This window comes from Pleurodeles waltl, chromosome 6 (genome assembly GCF_031143425.1).
Source record: "Pleurodeles waltl isolate 20211129_DDA chromosome 6, aPleWal1.hap1.20221129, whole genome shotgun sequence".
Taxonomy (NCBI): Eukaryota; Metazoa; Chordata; class Amphibia; order Caudata; family Salamandridae; genus Pleurodeles; species Pleurodeles waltl.
Window position 1 is genome coordinate 1,238,993,250 of NC_090445.1, and position 23,377 is coordinate 1,239,016,626.

The window sequence follows — 23,377 nt, forward strand, 5'->3', positions numbered from 1 at the left end:
ATCTCCAAAACACCGCCACATTGGACAAATCGAAATACACACACCTGATACACATACACACACCACTCCCACACAATTACTACTATATAAAACACACACCCACATCACCCACAAACCCCTACGACCAAATATTATAGACTAAGGCGAGAGAGAGAGCACAGCATCGACAACCCCACCACACAGAGGCACACAACACCATCACCCACACAACATCCACGCACAAAACAGCACACACCACTACACATCACCACACTCATCACCACATACACCACCCCACGCATCACCTACACAACCCCATGGCATGCCAAAGACACCCCAGGTTTTCGGAGGAGGAGCTCAGGGTCATGGTGGAGGAAATCGTACGGGTAGAGCCACAGCTATTTGGATCACAGGTGCAGCACACCTCCATTGCAAGGAAGATGGAGCTATGGCGAAGAATAGTCGACAGGGTCAACGCAGTGGGACAGCACCCAAGAAATCGGGAGGACATCAGGAAGAGGTGGAACGAGCTACGGGGGAAGGTGCGTTCCCTGGTCTCCAGGCACAACATCGTGGTTCAGCGGACTGGCGGCGGACCCCCACCTCCTCCCCCACAACTAACAACATGGGAGGAGCAGGTCTTGACCATCATGCATCCAGAGGGCCTCGGAGGAGTCGGTGGAGGAATGGACACTGGTAAGTCAAATCTTCACTATCATATCCCCCACCCTACCTGCATGCTATCACACACCCCCACCCCCTCCCCTATCACTCCAACTCCTCACTAATGTACTAATACCACACACCACCCATCCCAACACCAAGCCCTGCATGACACAACAAAGCATGGACAACCATCACTTAAGCATGCCCACTGCACATACCCATAACACCCCCTAACCATCATCACACAAGCCCCCACACAGGAATGCTAGCATTGAGGTACACGCTCACCCACCCATTGCACACCATGACACACACAGATGCAATAATCATGCTTTTACATCCCTGCAGGACCCCTACCCAACGTCACCAGACAGGATGGTCCAGACATCTCTACCCCACCCACAGAAGAGGCCCACAGTGATGACAGCAGCTCTGTCCAACTGGATCCAGATGACCAGCCCGGACCATCGTGGGCCTCGGGACAGTCGGTTCCCCTTGCACAGGCACAGCCCAACACTGACCTTCCACCATCTGGAAACACCAGTACAGCACCCACCCAGCGGCCCATACCTCCGTCCCCAGGACACGTCAATCAGCTGTGTGTCCACCACTACAGGGAACCCAGGATAACCCACCACCCCAACAACAACATGGACCTGGGGGCAGTGGTAGTGGGCACACGGTCCAGGGGACGGAGGCACTGGAACACAGGGGAACTGGGAGGGCTGCTGTGCGACAGGGGGCGGACAGGCCAAGGCAACCCACTCTCCCCGAGGCCGTCTCCTCCATCATGGGAGCATACCACCACTCCCAGGAGACGATGGCTACGGTCCTGGCCAAGTTTCAGGAGACCCAGCGCATGCAGGAGGAACAGTATTTGGGGTTCAGGGAGGGACTCAGAACCATCAGCTCTGCCCTGGGCACCATCGTAGGGGTGCTGAAGGACATACAGAACACCATGAGGGACACCGTGGCACTCCAAGGGACCCCTGACACTAGCCTGGACGATGAACTGCCCACCACCTCCGCCGGCGCTAGTGGACAGGACGCCCCGCCACAGGACCACCACACCAGCACCCCACCCCCTGCAGACGGAGAACCACCCTGCAAGTGGTTCCTGAGATCCAGGAACAGGACAGAGCACGATGGCAAGACCCCCACCAAGAAATGAGACCATTCTGATTGTCATCCCACTGTCCCACTTTGTAACCCTGTCCATATAGGAACTGCCCCAGCTCCACTTCCTATGCCCATATGGGCAATGCACCTGTGAGACTAATAGACTGGACTCTGCCATGGACATTCCTCCACCATCACCCATCACCATTTGACCACCCCCTCCAATAATTAGCACTTCAATAAACACCCTTGAAGCACAAAACAATCTGGAGTCAGTCCGTGATTTTGAAAATGTGTATTAGCTATGACAATGACAAAATCCGTTTGAAAATGTAATCCATGAAGGGTGCAAGCAGATGACACACGTTGATAACCACGCCTGTGAAACCGTAATGGAAATGTACAACTAAGTTACCAAATACTGCTTGAAATTGACAGACAGGATAGAGGTAGAAGTGTGAAAGTACTTGTACTAAGCAAGAAAGTGTTCTCACCTGTGTGTCACTGGAAATATTGCTGTATGACTGAGTCCCTGTTGTCAATGTCTTCTTCCTCTGCTTCCTCCTCATCAGTGTCCACAGGCTCCACAGCTGCCACAACACCATCATCTGGACCATCCTCCTGCAGAAAAGGCACCTGGCGTCGCAAAGCAAGATTGTGAAGCATAGAGCAGGCGATGATGATCTGGCACACCTTCCTTGGTGAGTAGAATAGGGATCCACCTGTCAAATGGAGGCACCTGAACCTGGCCTTCAGGAGGCCGGAAGTGCGTTCGATCACCCTCCTAGTCCGCCAATGGGCCTCAATGTAGCGTTCCTCTGCCCTGGTCCTAGGATTCCTCACTAGGATCAATAGCCATTACAGGTTGGGGTAACCAGAGTCCCCTAATAGCCACACCCGGAGCCTCTGGAGTTGACCCATCACATAAGGGATGCTGCTATTCCGCAGGATGTAGGAGTCATGCACAGAGCCAGGGAACATAGCATTTACCTGGGAGATGTACTGGTCTGCCAAACATACCATCTGTACATTCATTGAATGATAACTCTTCCGGTTCCTGTACACCTGTTCACTCCTGTGGGGGGTGGGGGTACCAGAGCTACATGGGTCCCATCAATGGCACCTATTATGTTAGGGATATGTCCCAGGGTATAGAAGTCACCTTTAACAGTAGCCAAATCCTCCACCTGAGGGAAAACGATGTAGCTCCTCATGTGTTTCAGCAGGGCAGACAACACTCTGGACAACACGTTGGAAAACATAGGCTGGGACATTACTGATGCCATGGCCACTCTTGTTTGAAATGACCCACTTGCTAAGAAATGGAGCACTGATAGCACCTGCACTTGAGGGGGGATTCCTGTGGGAAGGCAGATTGGTGACATAAGGTCTGGCTCCAACTTGGTACACAGTTCCTGGATTGTGGCACTGTCAAACTGTAGGTGATGATTAAATGTCGCTCCTCCACTGTCAACAGGTCCACCAGTGGTCGGTACACCAGAGGATTCCGCCATCTCCTCACATGTCCCAGCTGATGGTGCCTAGGAAGGACAACAGCGACCACAGAGTCAAGCAACTCAGAGGTATGTACCCACAGCTACACAGATCACAAAACATAATCCAAAAAGTTGTGTGTATGTGTGTTGAGTCCAGGCCTAGGTATGTGTGACGCAGTTGAAAATGAAGCCAAGTGGGCCCCTGAAATGGCGGCTGCCTGACCTCTAAACTGGGAAAATGGGAAGTGAGGTAACTGCGCTGGCGTTGTACACCGTTGCGGTAGGCGGTCGAAGAATGCGGCACAAAGCTGCATTGGTTAACATTGTACCCTATGGGTCCCAGGAGCCAATGACAAAGTGCGCCGGCGGTGATGATACGCACCGCCGCGGACGTCACCGCCGTGGACGTGACCACCATTTTCTATCTGTTCAATCACTCGATACCTGATCTTTGACAGGAGAGGACCTATACTGCAAGTGCTGCTGTGACCTCGGTCTGGAAGAGACAATGGCTCGTGCGTCTGGGGAAAGGGCCCCTGCCTTCACTGCACAGGAGTTGGAGAAGCTCGTGGACGGGGTCCTCCCCCAGTACACGCTACTCTACGGTCCTCCAGACCAACAGGTGAGTACATAGGGTGCAAGTTGTATGGGCTATGCCTGGGTGGAGAGGGCTGGATGTAAGAAGGAAGGGGGCAGAGTTCTGCGAGACTGTGAATGCATGTGCCACATGTCAAGGGTAGGGATGTGGGCCACTCACTTCGGCGGTGCAGTTGGTAATTACTTCTCTTCTTCCCCTGTACATGTCATGTAGGTCAGCGGCCACCAGAAGAAGGACGTCCGGACCCTGGGGGTCCACCAGAGACGGACCACCCACTGCTGTAAAAGATGGGAGGACATTCGCCGCTGGAGCAAGAAGATGGCGGAGACTCACCTGGGGATTGCCTCCTAACGTGGGAGGAGTGCCCGTTGCACCATGACCCCCCTGATGTTCTGGATCCTGGGGGTGGCCTACCCTGAGTTGGATGGGCGCATGAGGGCATCACAGCAGACACAAGGGGGTGAGTACACTCTCATTCTGCTGACTTTGCGTGCAGTGGAGGGGTCTGGGTGGGGGAGGAGGGCTGTGGGTTTCCCTAGGCCAGGGCGAGTTCCGTAGACTAGGCCCCTCCGTAATGCAGGCCATGTGGCACTCCACCCCACCTCTGTAGAGTGGCAAGTACAGGTATACATGCCCCTGTGTCATCTATGTGTGCAGATGTCCACCATAGCCATGTAGGCCATATCCCAGGAACTGCATCTGTAGAGCCCAACAGCGCGGCATAGTGCAGGGGGCTGCTGTGTCTGTATTGTCCTCCAACGGTAGCGGTAAGCCATGCACTCAACCTGTCTTTCTGCTGTTCCCCCCCCTTTTTGTGCTCTCCCTGTTCTTTTGTGCATCAGCATCATCAGGCAGTGGTACAGGGGCACCGGAGCACGAGGGGGCTGCATCCCACATGGCCATGGAGGGCCACACCACGGACTCAGAATACACAAGTGGGACGGAGGGCGAGGGGAGCTTCACGGCGGTCACTGGATCAGCAACCAGCGACACAGACTCGTCCTCCGATGGGAGCTCCCTTGTGGTGGCGGCAACATCTGTGCCCCCCACTTCTACAGGTACAGCCGCCACCCCCGCTACCAGCACCGCCCTCCCAGCAGCCCCTCAGCCTTCACCCCGTGCCCGCTCACCCAGGAGGGTGGGCATCACCTTCACCCCAGACACCTCAGCCCCTGCCCCAGTCACCCCTGCTGCCCTCAGTGAGGAGGCCATTGACCTCCTCAGGTCACTCATTGTTGGGCAGTCTACCTTTGTGAATGCCATCCAGGGTGTAGAAAGGGAGTTGCAACACACTAATGCATTCCTGGAGGGCATTCATTCTGGTCAGGCTGCCCATCATCGAACCCTGCAATCTCTGGCCTCAACACTGATGGCACCACCACACCCCTCTCACCTGCACTCACCACCCCCACTATCATTTACACGTTCCCTGTGTCCTCTCCCAGTGTGTCTGTGATGCCCCCTCCCAAAGTACACAAACGCGGGCACACACACACCCAACATCCATCCACCTCACGACAGCCCCCAGAACATGCACCTGCACCCAAATCATCAAATGTTACACCTCCTACAACCACCTCCTCTTCCTCCACTCCCAGACCCCCTCCAGCTATCCGTCCCAGTGTTTGTCAGAAACATTTCCTGAGCAACGTTGACCTCTTTCCCACCACCCCCCTCCAATTCATAGGTCCCGTACTAGCACCTCAGCCAAAAAATCTCTGGTACCAGTGGTGCCTGTTAGAGGTATGTGGAGTGCACCGGCCACCAGGGCAGCCAGTGTAACACAGAGCCAAAGCACAGCCAGTCCCCCCTGTGAAGCACCAGAAGTTGGAGAGTGCCCGACGGGAGAGGGGGAAGACTCCTGCCGGCAAAGCCGCTCACAAGGGTCCCGGGGGGAGTGTCGAGTCAGCTCTGACTCCTCCCAAGGTGGGGAAGGGGCAGAAGAAAGCACCAAAGTCTGGGAAGAGCAGCACAGTGGAGAAGGCCGCCATCATCCCCGCTGCCCAGGACGCCACCGCCAGCCCCATCGTCACTGGTCAGGAGACCACCGCCAGAGTCAGTGCCCAGGAGGGCATCCCAATCGTCACTGGTCAGGAGACCACCGCCAGAGTCAGTGCCCAGGAGGGCACCGGCAGCCACAGCCCGGGCAATAAGGGACCGCCATGGCAAACACCGCTGCACAGGTCACAAACTGCTAAGTCAAGCACCGCTGAACAGGGCAAGCACCAACTTTCTGTCCTTGGCCTTGAGAAAGTCAATGTGACAAAACATGTGTCTGCTGTTTTAGATGTACCAGGCTGTTTTGGATGTACCATTGTTCAAACAGGAATAAACCTCAATCAACTATTGAACAGTTTTTGGACTTTGAACTTATTTCTCCACTTTGGATTAACTCTTTAGACTACTTTGGTGTGCCCTGGTTTATACTTAACAACATAGATATGTTTGGTTTCTTTGAACTGGACACTTGTGTCTAACCTACTTGTCTAGTCTACATCTGAGTGGTGTAAATTACAAAAATCAGTATAGCACATGTGAACTTCTAATCTAAATAAACTATTGAATTCTGAATGTTATGAATATGTTCATTTATGATTTCAAGTTCAAAAAGCAGGTTAAAATAGTACAATGAGATGATAGCACAGTAGTGATTGTCACCCCGCAAGGTAGTATAGTAATAATTAGAAATGTATTGTCTATAAGAGTCATAAACTATTTTCTGAACTGAAGTGTGTCTATGTGAACATTTGTATCTGTCTTTCATGGAGAGAGGCCAACAATAAGATGGTATTTCTCATTCCAAATAGCTCATGCATTGGCACGATTAGGATGGCATGTTGTGAATGGTGAGAGACTTCTCATGGAGCGGTGTTGATGAACTTGAAGATTTGTGTTGAATGTCCCAAGTCATTAGACTTTGGACAATCAGTGGCAGTGCAGGCAATCAAACTGAAAACAATACGGGTTTCAATTTTACAAAGAGGAATAACTACAAAGGTAGTAAAGTAAGTTAAAGGGCATATGTAGTGGACTGTAGTTATTTGCCATCACTACAGATTAATTAGACACATTTTATTCCTTATTAGTCTTATGTGAACATGACCCCTGAATTCCCTCCATGTTTTTAATCAATGACTGTTAATTACCTAGAAATAAATTTTGCACTTTAATTAATGGATTCTGCATACCACACATTGCTACAAGTGATACACTAAAGCATTTAAAACTAATTTTAAATTGAATGGATCAAGATTAGAATTAACAATCCCTGCGACTCATGCCTTATTATCTTGCACCATGAATTAGAAATTGTCTAAGAAAGGTTTCTGTCCTCCTGGCTCTGTTTTTGTTGGGCCTAATTTATCAACATGAATTTGACAGACTTGAGATTCACAGAAAAAGTGTAGGAATGCACTTTGCCCACCCTTTATTCTGCACCAGAACCTCTGAACTGTGTTCTTTTGTACTTTATCTTTCATTTCAGGTCGTAATTAAGGACATAAGAAGCCCTCACCTGCAGAGTCTCCGGATCAGATCCTCGGGACGCCGCGTTATCCGATGTGGGAAATCTACCTTCTCAATCCCTCTCATCACCATGTTATAAATCTTGATTGGGTCCTGGCCAGTAAATGGAGGACTAAGGGAAAGGAGTGCAAAGAAAGTTAGAGAGAGTGGAAATATTTCTAGAGGAAAAGTTAAATTAAACTAAGACAAGCTTACCGCACAATCAAATCAGATTGTACAATTTATGTATGAATTTTGCAGCTTTGTTTGAGAATCCTTTGGTGGATGCGTACATTTATTGTAGTTTATTCTTTAAATATTAGACTCTGTATTGCTTTATAGCAAAGTGTTTCATTGGTATGCCTCCAGAACCCAAACATATTTAACATTTGTCTGTGACCAAAGACTTTAGCTCCCTTAACTAACTGCATCCTAAGTTATTAACACTTTGTTTTGTTATGTCAGTCCAAAATAAAATATTTTATATATCATAGGTAGTGATATATTTTGGATTACCAACTGAATGAACACAATGCTGTTTTATGATATTAGCTTGAAATACAGCACAGACTACCACCTCAAGTTTGAACTGTTCTGAGTAAAAATGATTGTTTACTTGAATCAAAGGTACTGCATCAAATGACAAGAACGTTGTTCTTGCATTTTGAAATAATTGTTGTTAACTCTAGGATTGAATTAAAGGGCTGTACATCATCTTAAAGGTCTGCTTGTATGGCACACAAGAGATATCTGTTGCAATGAAGAGAGAGGATTTGAATGCAGATGTGTGTAGGATGTTGTCAGAATACCACATTAAGGCTGGGTAAAATTTTAGTTATACTAAATTAAAAAATGTTCCTATTGAACTGTAAACACAGTATCGGGATTCAGTCTCTCTGCATTCATGATTCAATACAATAACTTTAAATTGTTATACGCTACTGGAATGAAACATCAAAGGCGTGTAATGGGTTAAAGACTGTCCAGAGTAAAGATGTGACAGTGCTAAAAAAAACCTTGGTGATACCAAAAGCTTATGTCACAATATTTAGGGTGAGCTTACATGAGATATTTTGGAATCCAGGAGTGTCCATGCTGCATGATAGTAAGCATAATTTACAATAGAGGCCCCACAATAAACTTTTCTGTTGTTGCAGTGTTGCCCTAGTAGTGCATATATCTTATGGTCCAGAATGTTGTGGCAATGGATTAATCTTGAAACATGATGCCTTTTTTGTCTCTCACATAGTGCTCCCTTTGGATTATCTTGAAAGGTCATGTGATTTGTACTCATACAATTTCTAATAACTAGCCTGTGATTTAATAAAACAATTCCAAGTCAAGAAACACCTATGAAAACTCATGTGTTAATCACTGCACTGAAAATATTTAACCGACTCCCATTAATTAATGTAATGTTAGCTTTCCATATTATAATATTCCCCACAGAAAAGGTGTGACAGCTCTCCAGATTTTGAGCCAGAAAACAACTGCCACCATGTATGATTGCCAAATCTGCTTTTCCCCTCTGGCATTATGAGATTTATATTCATACCCAGTCACTCATTTATTGACAAATAATTTTAGAGATGATGAGAACTACAGCTGCTCACTAATGCATGGCAATTAGTCATGCCAGTTGATTTATGACCAGAATGGAAGAGGACTTCCTGAAGAGTAAATACAACCATTACTCACTACTTCTGGTGTTTGGATCACATGTTCCTAATCTGAACAGATATGAAAGTCACTGAAACAATTTTATCAGACTTCTGCTGTTTCCATCACAAAATCACCATATTGGTCCTGTTACAATCCAATCAGAAAGACATTTTTGAATAACCAAGTTTTGGGAGACTTTCTGAACTTAGGAAGGATAAACCTGTTATGCAGGAATATAGTTAAAGTGTTCCAGCACCTGCAGTGGAGATGGCTACATCACATTAGGTCAAAATGTGAGCGTTTGGGAAAGAAAGAAGGAAGTGACGTGTAGAATGTAGGACTTTTCCTAGTTTGTATCATGTGAATCTTCTGACCATAAAAACATGAACTTTCAAGTTGGTCACTCTCTCAAAAACAATGTCTTTCCTCTCATTGATAATACTGCTAGAGATCATTGACTAATGTTAAAGTTTCACTATGGGACTGATTTGTGGGCATGTCAATTGTTTAAGCCTGGCCAGGCCTGTGATCAGAAGGTCAACTGCATTCTATATAATCTGAAAGCATTGCAGGAATGTCTGTAAGGGGGCCAAAAATTGAATTGCAGTTGTCTGTCTTGACTGGACTAGAGCACTGGTCACATGCCCTCGTGATGGCTTTTTATGGTCCCCAGAGGGGAAAAACAAGTGTTTGTAACTTTAGCCACCTGAGTGTTCACGGACAATTTGGAATGCATATAAAAGCAAAAGTTACAGATGGAAGTGATACGTTCTGGTGGAATGACCATTACTTGGGGCTATACTAAAGCATCCGAGATGATGGTGCTTGTCTGGTTAAGAGCAGCTCAGTTTTTGTAAGATTGAGCTTCAAAGAACTGATAAACAATCTGGTGGTGAAATTGGAAAGCTGTACCTCAGGCTCACAATTGCTCACAGGCAAAATTATGGAACTTTGCTAATAGGCACATAAAGATATAAAACAAAAGGAGGACAATTTAGAGCCCTGTGAGATACCACCAGTACGTTCCTTGGATTTGGAGTAGTAAAAAGGTACTGCCAATGACTGTTTACCATCTTCAGATTCAATATCTACTTAAAAGCTGTGCCATTGATATCTGAATCCGAGACTCTGGTGATAACAGTATCATACTTTGATATGGTAAGTTGATGGGACCATATCAAGGTAATTAGCTCAGCTACTGCGACAAAGTCAACAAATGGCCTTCAGCATGGGTGGAACTTGATCTATGTCACTGAGATATAAAACTTCCATGATTACTTTGAACTGCAGAGCAGGACTGTTAGGGGTCTCAAACAATTCCCTTATGCACAGCAAGCCTGCATATATATATACCTCTGGGGAATAAATAAGTTAATGTACTTGAAAAAATATGTAGAGGCTTCGCGCACGAGTCAGAATTAAATAAACTCTTTCCTTATTGTCCTATGGATGGCCTGTTCACACGTGAGAAAAGAACTGGTAGATGCTGAGGCATATATGTTATGGCTGCCTTTCCGGACGTTGACTGAGGTGTAATGTGAGTGGAGCTTGGAACAGCATAACTGTCCGGTGGCAGCTACTGCTGTTCCTGGACATGCTCTTCCAAAACACCGTCAAACTCGTCAGAAAGTATGCAAATATTTCTGATCAACTGAATTGAAGTTTCTATCAAAAATCAGGAGTAAAATAAAAGGATGCGTGCATGAAAAACATTATAATTAAATAGATCCTAAACAAAATCATGTAACTCCATGAGAAGAGGTCTTTCTGTGTTACACGGTGGTGCAGGTTGTTGTGCTCTAGAACTCTTTATTCCTAGGTTTTGACATCTAACACTCCAGGCTATGTACAGCTCCGCATACAGACAAGGCACCAGTTGATAAAATTATAAGAAGGGACATCAGCATTGCAACCAAAAATCTGCTTAGCTTTTCTCACAGCTGTCTGCTCCTAAGCTCAAGTGTAAGATACAATTGCCGCTTAAACCACACAAAGATTTGATTAAATCACAATGGCTATTCGCATTACAGTAAAAGGGCTACCTCATTACGTGCTGGATTGCTACAAAAAGCACCGTGCATTCGGCTAACTGAGACATTGAGCACATCTCCAGATAGAACCTTTGGACTTATAAACAAACGCAACAGATAGAGTACTTCTGGTAAACAAAATACACTGAGAAAAATAACATATTATCATCAAATTGAAGATCGACAGCAAATGTTTCATAGAAATGAAAATGGTAAATTCATGCGCACATAACTACTTGTGAAGTCATACAAACAACAACGAAATCTGATGACAACACAGTAGCTACATACGAGGGGACAGCATGAGACACCCCTGCAAAGAAAACCAAATAAAAACTAGTTTGTGTGCAGTTTACAATTATGAAGCATCACATAGCCAATGAATGCATGTGCAAGTGTCATACTATTATAGATCAGCATACGTCTTATATTTTATACAATGCAAGAGATGTACAAAAGTACACTGTATAAGGAAGACAAAATATGGCATTGTATAATAGATTGAACTACCTGCAATTCAGAGGCTCTGGATCATCCATCCCAGTATGACACTTATCATAATGGAGACATGAATGTTGTATTATAATAAGGGCCACTGGAATTATGTGATTCAGGGGGATACTACATATATACGCTGTCTTAAACGCTGTGCGGGACACGCGCTGAGGACATTAGGCAATCTGAACCCTTGCGTGGGGTGGGACTACATCCCCTAGGCGCCCACGCTTCTTTTTGCCTACATATAGACGCTGTCTTAAACACTGCACGGGATGCGTGCTGAGGACATTTGGCAATCTGAACCCTTGCCAGGGGTGGGAGTACATCCCCTAGGCTCCCACGCTTCTTTTTGCATACAAATAGACGCTGTCTTTAATGCTGCGAGGGATGTGTGCTGAGGACATTGGCAATCTGAACCCTTGCCCAGGGTGGGACTACATCCCCCAGGCTCCCACGCTTCTTTTCGCCTACATATAGACGCTGTCTTAAACGCTGCGCGGAACATGCTGAGGACTTTTGGCAAGCGGAACCCTTGCCCGGGGTGGGACTACATCCCCAGGCTCCCACGCTTCTTTTTGCCGCTGTCTTAAACGTTGCACGGGACGCGCCGGGGCATGCGCCTGGGCAAAGACCGGCCCAAGATGGGTCTGTCTTTGCCCATCATCACCCAACCGGGTCGGACAGAGACCGGGCTGGGCATACCCTATTGATTTTTGAAGTAAGTGTACTGTGGGCTTTAACCTTAGGTTTGATATGATTTCCCTGGTCTTTGTTGTTTTATGATGGGGAAACGAAAAGCAGTGGATGCTCCTGCACCTATGAGTGGTACAAATAAATTGAAAAAATGGTCCAGCAGTCAAGTGAGTTCCTCAACCTATAAAGGAAATAATCCCTTAGATGATATTGATACATTGTTTGAAGAGGTAGAGGCTATTTTAAAGAGTAATCCCACCCCGTCCATTAAGAGTGGTACATCTGGAAAGAAAACAATTCCAGATATATTTAAGAAGAAGATGCAATTAACTAATTCCCCTGTGGAGACTGTTTGAAATGTGGAATCCCATGTTCCTGGGGAAAATTCTTCGTCCTCACTGACAGCAGCATCCTGTAGTGCCCTGCGTGCTGCACTCTGTGTGAGTGGTGCCCCCTCCAAGGGAGATGAGGTTTTTCATCCCCCGCTAAGCCCAGTGGTCAGGGTGGTTCCTAACATACTGTGTACAAATCGGTTTGGGCCTCGGGCGGAGGAAGGGGGTCTCCCTGCCTGTGTTTTACATACACTGTCTGGAGCCCTCGCTGATGACAATACCTTGACCAATTTACCTCCTGACACTGATGGATTGTTATTGCCAGATAAGGAAATTGATTTGGCCTTCAGTCTCCAGAAGGTGGATGAAGTTAAGAGCCTGCTGCTACTATTAATGGAAACTGTGATGGGGAAACTGGCACAGAAATGTGGGAGTAGGTGCCAGATGTCAGATGGGGAGCCAAAGGGGGATGGAAGTACTGTTATGTCTGAATCAAGGTTAAATGCTGGTATCCCTTTTCTGGGGACGGCTACGTTCCCCCCTTCAGACAATCCATCCATATCTTGTGTAGGGGGTTTCCAACTTGGACCTGTAAGTGTAAGGCGGAAGCATTACAGCTACCAATAATAGGAATCCCTTGGGGATTCAAAATCACATCAAAGCTCAGTCTGATGATTCTGTCAATGGCCTCCGGGGAGATGCTGTCACCCAAGTATCAGGTGGGGCTGATAGTTCCCCTGCTTTTTCCATTAAGCCTTATACATTTTCTACTGATACTACATCTCAGCATGGCGCTAATGGGCCAGCTTTTGCGGATCTGGGTCTAGGATTGAGAAGTAACGTTAGCACCATTTATATGGTTGAGGTGCCCAAGTTGCCGTCTGGCTCATTGGAGAGTCATGAGTCTTTGACTAATAAGGTTATTCATTGGTTACGTGCCCGGCGTAATTGTCTTTCAGTTATTCGTGCTGATATTCTTAAGGTGGGCAGGCATAATCAATTAGGATTTGTAGACAGGTCTTTGGTGGACAAACTCATGGACTTTGAATTACGTACATGTTATCTTAGGGATATGAGAGGAGTTGGTATTAAACTTGCATCTCATCCACCCTGTACTCATCCACTTACGTTCCTTAAAGGGCCAGTCCCCACACAAGAGTGTGTTTCAGCTCCAGTAGTCAAAACTCCTCATACATTCCCAGTAACTGAATGACTAAATGTTGATCTATATTCAGTAGTCTCACCGGAAGTTCAATCCGGAGCACCTAATGAGGATATGTATTTAAGGGAGGCCCACTGTCCCAGGTCTGGAGATGAGGCAGCCAGTTCTGAGTTATCTATGATGTTCTGGAATTTCGCGGGACTTGACAGGAAGCTGGGAGACCGGGAGTGGGTTACTTACATTAGTAATCAGGATATTTGTCTCTTTCAGGAGACTTGGGCTGAGGATCAAGTCTACATAGATGGGTTCTTCTCATACTGTGTTCTAGCTCAACCCCCAGAGAGGGGTTTTGGTCGTGCCAAAGGAGGTCTCTTGGTGCTGTTAAATAAGAAACTGCAGTGCGATCACTTGGTATTAAAAATAGATTCACCTGACTTAATGGGAGTAGAATTTATATTCAATCGAGATTTAAGGATTACTTTAATCAATGTTTATGCTCGGTCTGTCCCTCGAGGATCTGAGTCTCAGACCTTAGCGCAGTTGTCTGAATTTCTGGATACTTTGCACCCCCTGACTAATTTAGTGATATCAGGAGACGTAAATTGTACCTTTGAACCCTCATATTTAAACAGTGGGCTAATGGATCAAGAAGATGAACTTTGGGGTATTCCACACCTAACGAATAACCGACAATGTATTCGCTCTTGTGTTGCTTCTCAGTTGGCATCTTTATGTTTATAAATAAATATGGACTTAGGGCCTGTAATGGTCGTACGCCTTCCAACTTAAACACTGCGCCTACATTTAAACGAGGGATGTCTACTACAGTAGTGTAATTGATTACTTCCTAGTGGACGTTAGGTTATGGTCTTCCCTAAAATACATGAAGGTGGAATCCCATTACGAGAGTGATCACGACCCTTTGCTCCTTACTTTTCATTGGGATGTATTCAGGAAATCACTGAATGTTCAACGCACCATGGTTCCAACTCCATTGTTGGACAATAATTACTCTCGGGTCTGTCGGCCAAAAGTGCTGTCTAACCCCTATTTGATAAGTGGGATCTACCAATTGTTTGTTGATGTAATGGCAGTCTATGAAGAGTATGAAGTCAACAACATTCCCATTTTTAGTATCCATGAAGATATGTTGAAGAAATTGCAGAGTTTTTTTAATAAAAAGACCTGCATTAAGCTTTTTGATGTTAACTTTAATAACAATAAATGATTTAATAAGGACTGCTCAAAGGCCAAGTCTGTATTAAAAACAACTATTACGACCGGCTCCCAAGGGGTGATTCAATCAGCTGGACATACTTAAAAGAAGATCTTAATACAAACAATGAAAAATTGGGAAGACTCAATTTGGCAGAATTTGCTAGATGCAGCTAAACTTAATGATAATATGACATTCTGGAAATTATTGTCCAAAAGACAAAGAGGGGGTAGGAGCAATATAAGTAATCATATTCAAGATGAGAGTTGGGTGGATTATTTTACTAAACTTTATGTTACTCCTTATAATTTCCCAACCCATGATCTAGTTTCTCCGCTTTTGGCTAGAATGAGCTATTCCTCGGATATATTAGGACTTGGATATTTGTACTTTTGAAGATCCAATTACTTTTCTTTAGAGGAAACTATAGCAGCAATGAATTCTTTAAAATCTGGTAAAGCACCAGATCTGCATACGATTCCGGAGATTTGTATAAATCATAAGCAGTAATATGGTCTTGGGATATAAATCTGATTTCGAATAAAATTGCAGCAGGGGAATCAATCCTGAGTACTTGGAATAGGGCTGAAATAATTCCTATTCATAAAAAGGGCGATGTAAGTTCCCCAGCCAATTATAGACCTATTAGCCTTATTGATAATTTACAGAAAAGTTTTGCTAAACAACTTTTGGAGAGGCTACTAATTTGGGTACAATATTCTCAGGTGTCATCCCCTCTACAGGCAGGTTTTCGCCCCAAAATAAGTACGATAGATCAGGTTTTTAGGCTGATGCTCTTATATTGGAAATATGTAGTCCTTGCCAAGCAATATCTGTACGTTGTTTTTGTGGACCTTCGATCCGCTTTCGATATGTTTCCCAGAGAAAAACTATAGGAAATATTACACAGAATGGGTACTGCTATCCATATCATCCATCTTTTACAATGGTTACATGAAAATACATACGCTAAGGTGAGATGGGGCAATCAGGGAGGGTTAACAGAACATATTCCCATTCAGAGGGGGGTTCGCCAGGGATGTGTTTTGGCTCCTAACCTATTCACTTTATTTATTAACGAGGTGGTACAAATGTTGTCTTCTTGTCAGAAGGATGCCCCCTCTCTGAATGCGCAGAAAATCCCTATCCTACTTTTTGCTGATGATTCTCTTTTAATTTCTAAGACTCCAATGGGCCTCCAGATTCTAGTTGATATGTTTAAATCATTCTGTGTAGATTATGGCCTGGAATTGAATGTTAGTAAAACCAAATTAATGGTGTTCAGTCCAGGACCAAGTAGGAGCTGTACCATCATTTTGGATGGGATTCCCTTAAGTAAGGTTAGATCAATAGACTATTTGGGTGTGAGGATATCAAATAATTTACACTGGGAGGACCAGATCAGCAAAAGTGCGGGGCTTCTCCAGCATAGGGCAGGTGCTATCCTGGGCTTCGATAAAAGCTCTGTATCCAAAACTGTATCCCCAGCTATTAAAATATATTTGGCAAAAGTGCAGAGTGCGTCCGCCTATGGTGCTGAGATATGGGGGTTCTGTAATAGTCAAAGACTATCTGTAGGTGAAAATAATTTTGCCAGGGCTTTAATTGCGTGCCCTCGCAGCACACTCCTGATTCCGGTGTTACTGGATCTCAGGTTTAATCGCATTGCTGATCTGATAGCTTTAAGACCCTTACTTTTCTGGATAAGGATTTGGACTACCCCTGAACTTGTCATATATAGGGACTCCCTTCTTGAGTTATTAAAAAGATCGAGTGTAGTTTCCATTCCTTGGTTTAGACATGTGTCAAATTAGTTTTGAATTTTGGGGTTGGGAAGCTATTGGGAGAACCCACAAAATTTGGTGAAAAATCATAAATCTATTCAGAAAGCAGCTTATTGGTACCATGTAAGAAATAATCTTATCTGTTGTAAATCATATGATCGGTAGACCAATTTATTTATTGATTTTAAGTGGTATCCCCAGTATGAACCCTATTTAGATTTTATACCTGACTTGCTGGGAAAGGGTTTGTATGCTTGTTTTCGTTTCGGGTGTTTACCGTTGCTGTCTCCAACAGGCAGTTGGGGATCACCTTCAACTTCTGATTTATACCCCGCCTGTTGTGACAGTAGTGAATTTGTTGAACATTTTGTATTTTTTTGTCCTGCATACTCCATTCCCCGGTCAAAATGGATTCGTAAAACTTGTTGAAATTTGGGTTTAAATCATTGTCGCACTGCTTTAAGGATTTTAAAAAGTGATGCTTCCAATTTCCTAATCCTTGCGGTTAGCAAGTTCCTTCTGGCCGCCTGGCATATATGGACTCATTTTCTTAAATAATTTCTTTAAAAATATCTTGTATATAAGTATGTTATAGGTATGTAGTGGGAGGTTTTATATTTTATTGTAATAGTTGTATGTTTTTTAATTTTGTCTATGTTTTAAATTTTCTGTGAGCTTAAATTGTTTTATGGATGCTTTGATGGTTATGTTGACCAAATAAAGCTTGTTTGATGATAATGATGATGTGATTCTGCTGTTCTGGCATTTTCTGCATAATTATGATTTCTAACAAGCAAAATATTTCATTTGAATTTGATCACTTTTATATTTTTATCCTCGAAATCCACCCATCGATTTCAATGTTTGATGTAGTATTCTGCTTAAATCTCAGGGCTCCCTTTACAAAGTTTTTTGCTAAAACTATCTTCAAATTTCGACCAGGTTTGCAATATTTAGGGGCTTGGTAAAGACTCAGTGGGTACTCATGGAAACTTACACCATTTTTAGACTTCCAGTATCATTGGAAGCCATAAGATACACCCTAGCAGAATTTTACTCATTAATGGATTGGTGTAAACCTGTTGACAAAACAATAATCAGTACCTGTTATAGGCAGCAATCACCAGGCAGGCACGTTTGGGGGTTGGTGTCCTGGTTGAATGCATCTGGAGATTGCAACGACTGCCTGCAGCTGGGTTGAAATCTGGGGAAACTTCTCAAGCCATTTAAAAAACTCTGGGGTAAGCACACACTAGTATCAGCATTGTGTTGTGCTTGAGAAGTTTCCCCAGATTTCAAGCTTCAAAACAGAGACTCATCCTATTTTTAGCCAACAGGCTTAGTATGGGAAAGTTGACTGTTGGTTTGACAAAGTGTGCAAGCTTCGGTCACTTATCTTGGATCCAAATGGCTGTACTAGTGTGTTCTTGACAGATTATTTAACCCACATTATCATTCTAACCGGAGCGATGGTTCCTGATACAACATGGTCTCAAATCCTAGACATAGTAACTGACACACTACACAAGTTTAGCTTAATGAACAACGAAAATCTACAGAGCAAATTAATACAAATTAAAAATGAAATAAATCTGTTAAGGCCTGATACGCAAAGATGCTAGTAATGTACTGTTATCAACAGAACCTAAAGTTATTTATTCTTGGAATTTACCTTCTCGTGAGAAAGACATTCTTTTGGTCCTGATCACCCCAAAACCTTTTGACTGATACTGTTGGTAACTGACTCTGACTGTGCCCTGGACACTGCTGAACAGTCCTAGGTCCACTGCTCTGTTTAAAATGGTGTATACAGATTAGGCATAATAATAACTGGCTCTAACAACCTACCTATAAGTCCCTAGTATATGGTAGGGCATGTAGATTTAGAGCCCCCAGTGTATTTAGGGCACCCATAGGTGCACTACTGTGGTGCCTGGTGTGCGTGCTTTACTGGTTACTTTTAACATAAAATTAACCCCAAATTTGACTTTTGAATTCAAAGTACTTCCAAAATCTCAAACTATCTTACTTTTACATATGTCAGCCTTAAGGTGTGCCCTAGGTGTCACAAGGGTTGGGTTCAGTATAAATATAAGCAGGGACTTAATAAAAAATGTTTGTAAGCCCTGGTGAGGGAAAAACTGCCAAATTTGTTTTTGCCACTGTAGTACATCAACTCTATAGGCTAACAGTGGGTGGTGTTATTTAAAAATAAGATAGTCTCATTTCCACTAGAAAGAAGCTACGTATGTCATGTTTGATATCAAATTAAAAATTAGAATAAATCTAACAACTTGCCAAGATTGGATTTATTTTAGTTGAAAGTTACCAAAATCAGCCCTGTAGTGCCCTTTCCTGAGTGGTCAGTCTCTAGTAGCCTGAGCTAAGCTACCTTATTGAGGTGTGAAACGGCTTGGGCTGAAACAAAGGAAGCATTTGGTGGGAGTAGAGGGAAAGTCAACTGGAACAGAAACTAGACCTCCCCCATTTCCTGCTTCCCCATCCAGATAGGATCCCCAGTAATTATCTTAGGAGAGGGGGGAGGGTCTGATACGGATACTTAGCCACACCAGTGGGTGGGCTCAGCCAGGTGTAACCTCCAAGGAGACATTTTCTTCGTGTTGGATTTTGAAAGAATGTTGCATTCTGGGATTGATTTTTGCCACACGTTGTTGGAAGTTGTCACACCAGAGGGTGGGACCTTGCATCCCATTGGTCAGGGTTGCCCCCCACTTGTCAACCCAGGAGCAAGGATAAATATGGCAGAGCTGCCTAGCAATTTAGATCCCTGCTGGAAGAAAATATTGAAGAAGAAGTACTGCCCTGCTGAACCCCTGGTTTGCACCTGAAGGACCGCACCTACAAGGACTACACCAGCTGCACACTTCGGGCTTCACCACAAAAAGGACTTTGCCTTGCTTTTGATCTCCAGGAGTGGACTCCCTGTAAGCTATAGGTACAGAGGAGCTAACCAGAGTCCCCTGCATCGAGTCCTACAAGAAGAGCCCAGCTGACCAATGCCCAGTGGCCATTTGAGGATTCTGTCCTGGTGCATTCTGGTAACTGTAGTCCCAACTTCCAAGAAGCTCCTCAGAGATTCTGAAACCTTGGATCAAGTTTGTGGACACTTTAGGAACCCAAAAACGACCTCTGGAAGAAGATCCAGAAGTTTAGAAACATTCAGAGCCATTTTATGGAAAATCTCCATAAGGTGACTGACCCGTCAGCAAGAGTCAAGCCGGTCTAAATTTCAGGTTCACCCTGCTGAACCTCTAGAGCTTTTACCCATCAACAAAACTTCCAGGAGTTGACCAGGACCCCGTGCTGAGCTAAGCCAACATCATTTCATGTCAAGCCAGCGTAAAGTGGAGCCTCAACCGATGACAAGAGAAAAAGCTTAAATTCTTAAAAAAGAGACTAAGTCAAAAGGTAAAATTTTGACCGAGGTCTATGGCTCAGTGTATCCAACTTGGGCTCTGTGATGGTCAGCTTCAAACTTTGACTTTGCCCCATGCAAGTGCAACCAGATATCCCTGTGTGGTGTGTTTTGCTTTTAGTTTTAGTTACTAGAAAACATATTTTTACATTTACTCTTTAAAAATTCATCTCTATAGTTCCTTAAATTGGATTTTTTTAATTGTGGTGTCATTTTAAAGATAAACATATTTTCAATTTGTATAAACTAGTGTTGGATTTGTATTGTGTATTGTGTTTTACTTATTTACTGCTTTGTTGATATTAAATGCTTTACACACCTGTTTCCTAAATTAAGCCTAACTGCATGTGGGCCAAGCTACCAAGGGCTGAGCAAGGATTAATGTATTGAGACCTTGACTGCAACTAGTGTGGGACTGTGACCTATTGCTGAGTATAGGACCTACCTGCCCTTACCAATAACCTACTTTCCAATACTTCTCCTATAAAAGGCTTTAAAGCCAATATACTTCTGTGCTCTCAAATGTTACATGGAATGAAAGAAGACATGTAAGCAAATTGTGTATGTATTGTCATAGACATGGACATTTTGTAAAAAATACTGTCAAAGTAAAAATAAGGTTTCAAAGAGCTCAACAGTAGTGACTTCACAGTTTGGAAGGGTAGATATAACAGAAAACTGTATTCTATGACAAAGACGTGAGCTGTGTTGTCGAGTGAAGATGGAAAGTGAGTTTTAAATTAGGTAGTGAAAGCTATGCAGTCCTCAGTCACTCATTTGATAGGTCGAATGAGAGTGGCAGTGCCTAAAGAACATAAAAAGATGATTTTAGGACTTTTAGACTGTCTAGGGTGACAGGCAAAACACAGAACGGGCCTGGTGACAGGTTGTTGTTTGTGCTGAGGCAGGGCCAGTTCAAATGTAAAATGTGCAGGATACAGCTCTTCCATGGCCATTCTCTCAGGCAAACCTTCTCCCCTCATGCCTAGGTTTTTTTGTCTCACTGTCTTGAAGCAATACACAAACAGCAACACAGGGCCACTCAAAGTCATGTGACCTAAGGCACTGGTGAAATGGCACTGTTGGTTTGGACAAGAAAACGGCAACTCTTCTAAAAGTGACATTCCCACAATTGTAACATAAAATGCGACTTCACCATTAAAGAGGATTTATTTTTGTTAGAAATGGGGTCTTTGGTTGGCAGTCAGGTTCCACCCTGTCCAAGCAAGGACCCTCACTCTAATCAGGGTAAGTCACACACAATCCAAATTATCTTGTGCCCACCCTCTGGTAGTTTGGCACTGAGCAGTCAGGCTTCAGTTAGAAGGCAATGTGTAAAGTATTTGTGGAATAAGTCATACAATAACAACATATAGCACCACAAAAATACACCACACAGTGTTTAGAAAAATATATAATATTGATGCAGGTCAAAACAATTAAAATGCAATAAGTATATGTTGAGAGATCACTGAAAAGTGATATAAAGTGTCTTAAGTCTTTTAAAAGCAAACAAAGGGCCCTCATTATGAAAATGGCTGGAAGTGCCACTTACTGCCATGCTGACCGCCGCCAACATACAGACGTCGCAGCGGACTACCGCCACCCATATTATGACCTACACATAGCAAGTTGTCACTATACAGCCACACACCCAAGTCTGCAGCCCAAACGTCAGTGATAAACTGGCGGTATCAAAACCCACACAGTAACGCCATCAGAACAACTCCCACTGCATTATGACCCACGAATCACTGCGGTGGACATTCAATGGTGCTAAACCATTGGCGGTAAATACCGCCGCTCTCAAAATACACACATATGAAACTACACCACATTGGACAATTCAAACTACACACACCTGAAACACATACACACACGACACACACACACACCACTATAAAACATACACCCACATTACCCACAACCCTTTACCGATACAAACAAGTGCCACAAGAGAGATAGCAAGACCACAGACAAGACCACAACACACACCACCATCACCTATACACCATCCACGCACCCTACATCACACACCCCAACACAGCACTCCCACACCCCTCACAATACACCCCTGGCACCGCAACAACACCCCAGGTTCTCAGAGGAGGATCTAAGGGTCATGGTGGAGGAAATCATCCGGGTAGAGCCATAGCTATTCTGATCACAGGTGCAGCAGACGTCCATTGCTAGGAAGATGGAGCTATGGCGGAGAATCGTGGACAGGGTCAACGCCGTGGGGCAGCATCCCAGAACAAGGGATGACATCAGGAAGAGGTGGAACGACCTATGGTGGGAGGTGCGTTCCACAGCAGCAAGACACCAACTAGCTGTACAGAGGACTGGCAGTGGACCCCCACCTCCTCCCCCAGAACTAACAACATGGGAGGAGCTAGTCTTGGCAATCATGCATCCTGAGGGCCTGGCAGGAGTAAAAGGAGGATTGGACTCTGGTAAGTCAACTCTTTACTACTTTTACCCCCCCTGCCTGCATGCCATCACACACCCGTACCCTTACCCTCACTCCTATCACTCCACCACCTCCCTCACACCCCACTATCAAAACCTACCCATCCCAATACCATGCCCTGCATGTAACATCAATGCATGGATCCCCATCACAGACATGCATGGACACCCATCAGTAAAGCATGCACACTAGAGAGAATCACCTAGCCCACAAAATCACCACTCACACAAGGCAAAGCTACCAGGGCAATAACAACCATAGAGGGCAACACACCCATGCACAAGATGACACACACAGAAACAATAACACTGCATTTAAATCCACACAGGTCCCCCACCCAACGTCACTGGAGAGGAGGTACCAGCAACTTCCAGTCCACCCCCAGAAGAGGCCCACAGTGATGACAGCAGCTCTGGACGCCTGGATCTGAATGACCAATCTGGCCCATCAGGGATCTCGGGACAGTCGGTAACCCAGGCACAGTCTCATACCACCACAGATCCTCCCAGCCTCAGGAAATATCAGCACAGTACCCACCCAGCAGGCCCATACCTCTGTCCCTAGGACACGTCAATCAGCAGAGTGTCCACCACTACAGGGACCCCAGGCCACCCCACAAACACAGTGCAATCAGGGACCAGTGGAAGTGGGCACACGGTTCAGGGGATAGAGGCACAGGAACAGGAAAGCTGGGAGGACTGCTGTGCGACAGGGGTTGGACAGACCCTGGTA

The 23,377-nt window shown here is 44.8% G+C and overlaps 1 protein-coding gene across 4 annotated transcripts in view; it reads right to left on the bottom strand.

Annotated features, from left to right (window-relative positions):
* Positions 1-23,377, bottom strand: part of LOC138300782 (cGMP-dependent protein kinase 2-like) — a 3,513,105-nt gene that overhangs the window by 626,336 nt on the left and 2,863,392 nt on the right. For 2 of the 4 annotated variants that reach the window (XM_069240551.1, XM_069240552.1), the window contains exon 16: positions 7,373-7,495. The exons of the other annotated variants lie outside the window; for them this stretch is intronic. In XM_069240551.1, coding sequence (XP_069096652.1) covers positions 7,373-7,495 — 123 coding nt within the window. The remainder of the gene's footprint in view (positions 1-7,372; positions 7,496-23,377) is intronic. 4 annotated transcript variants of the gene reach the window in all.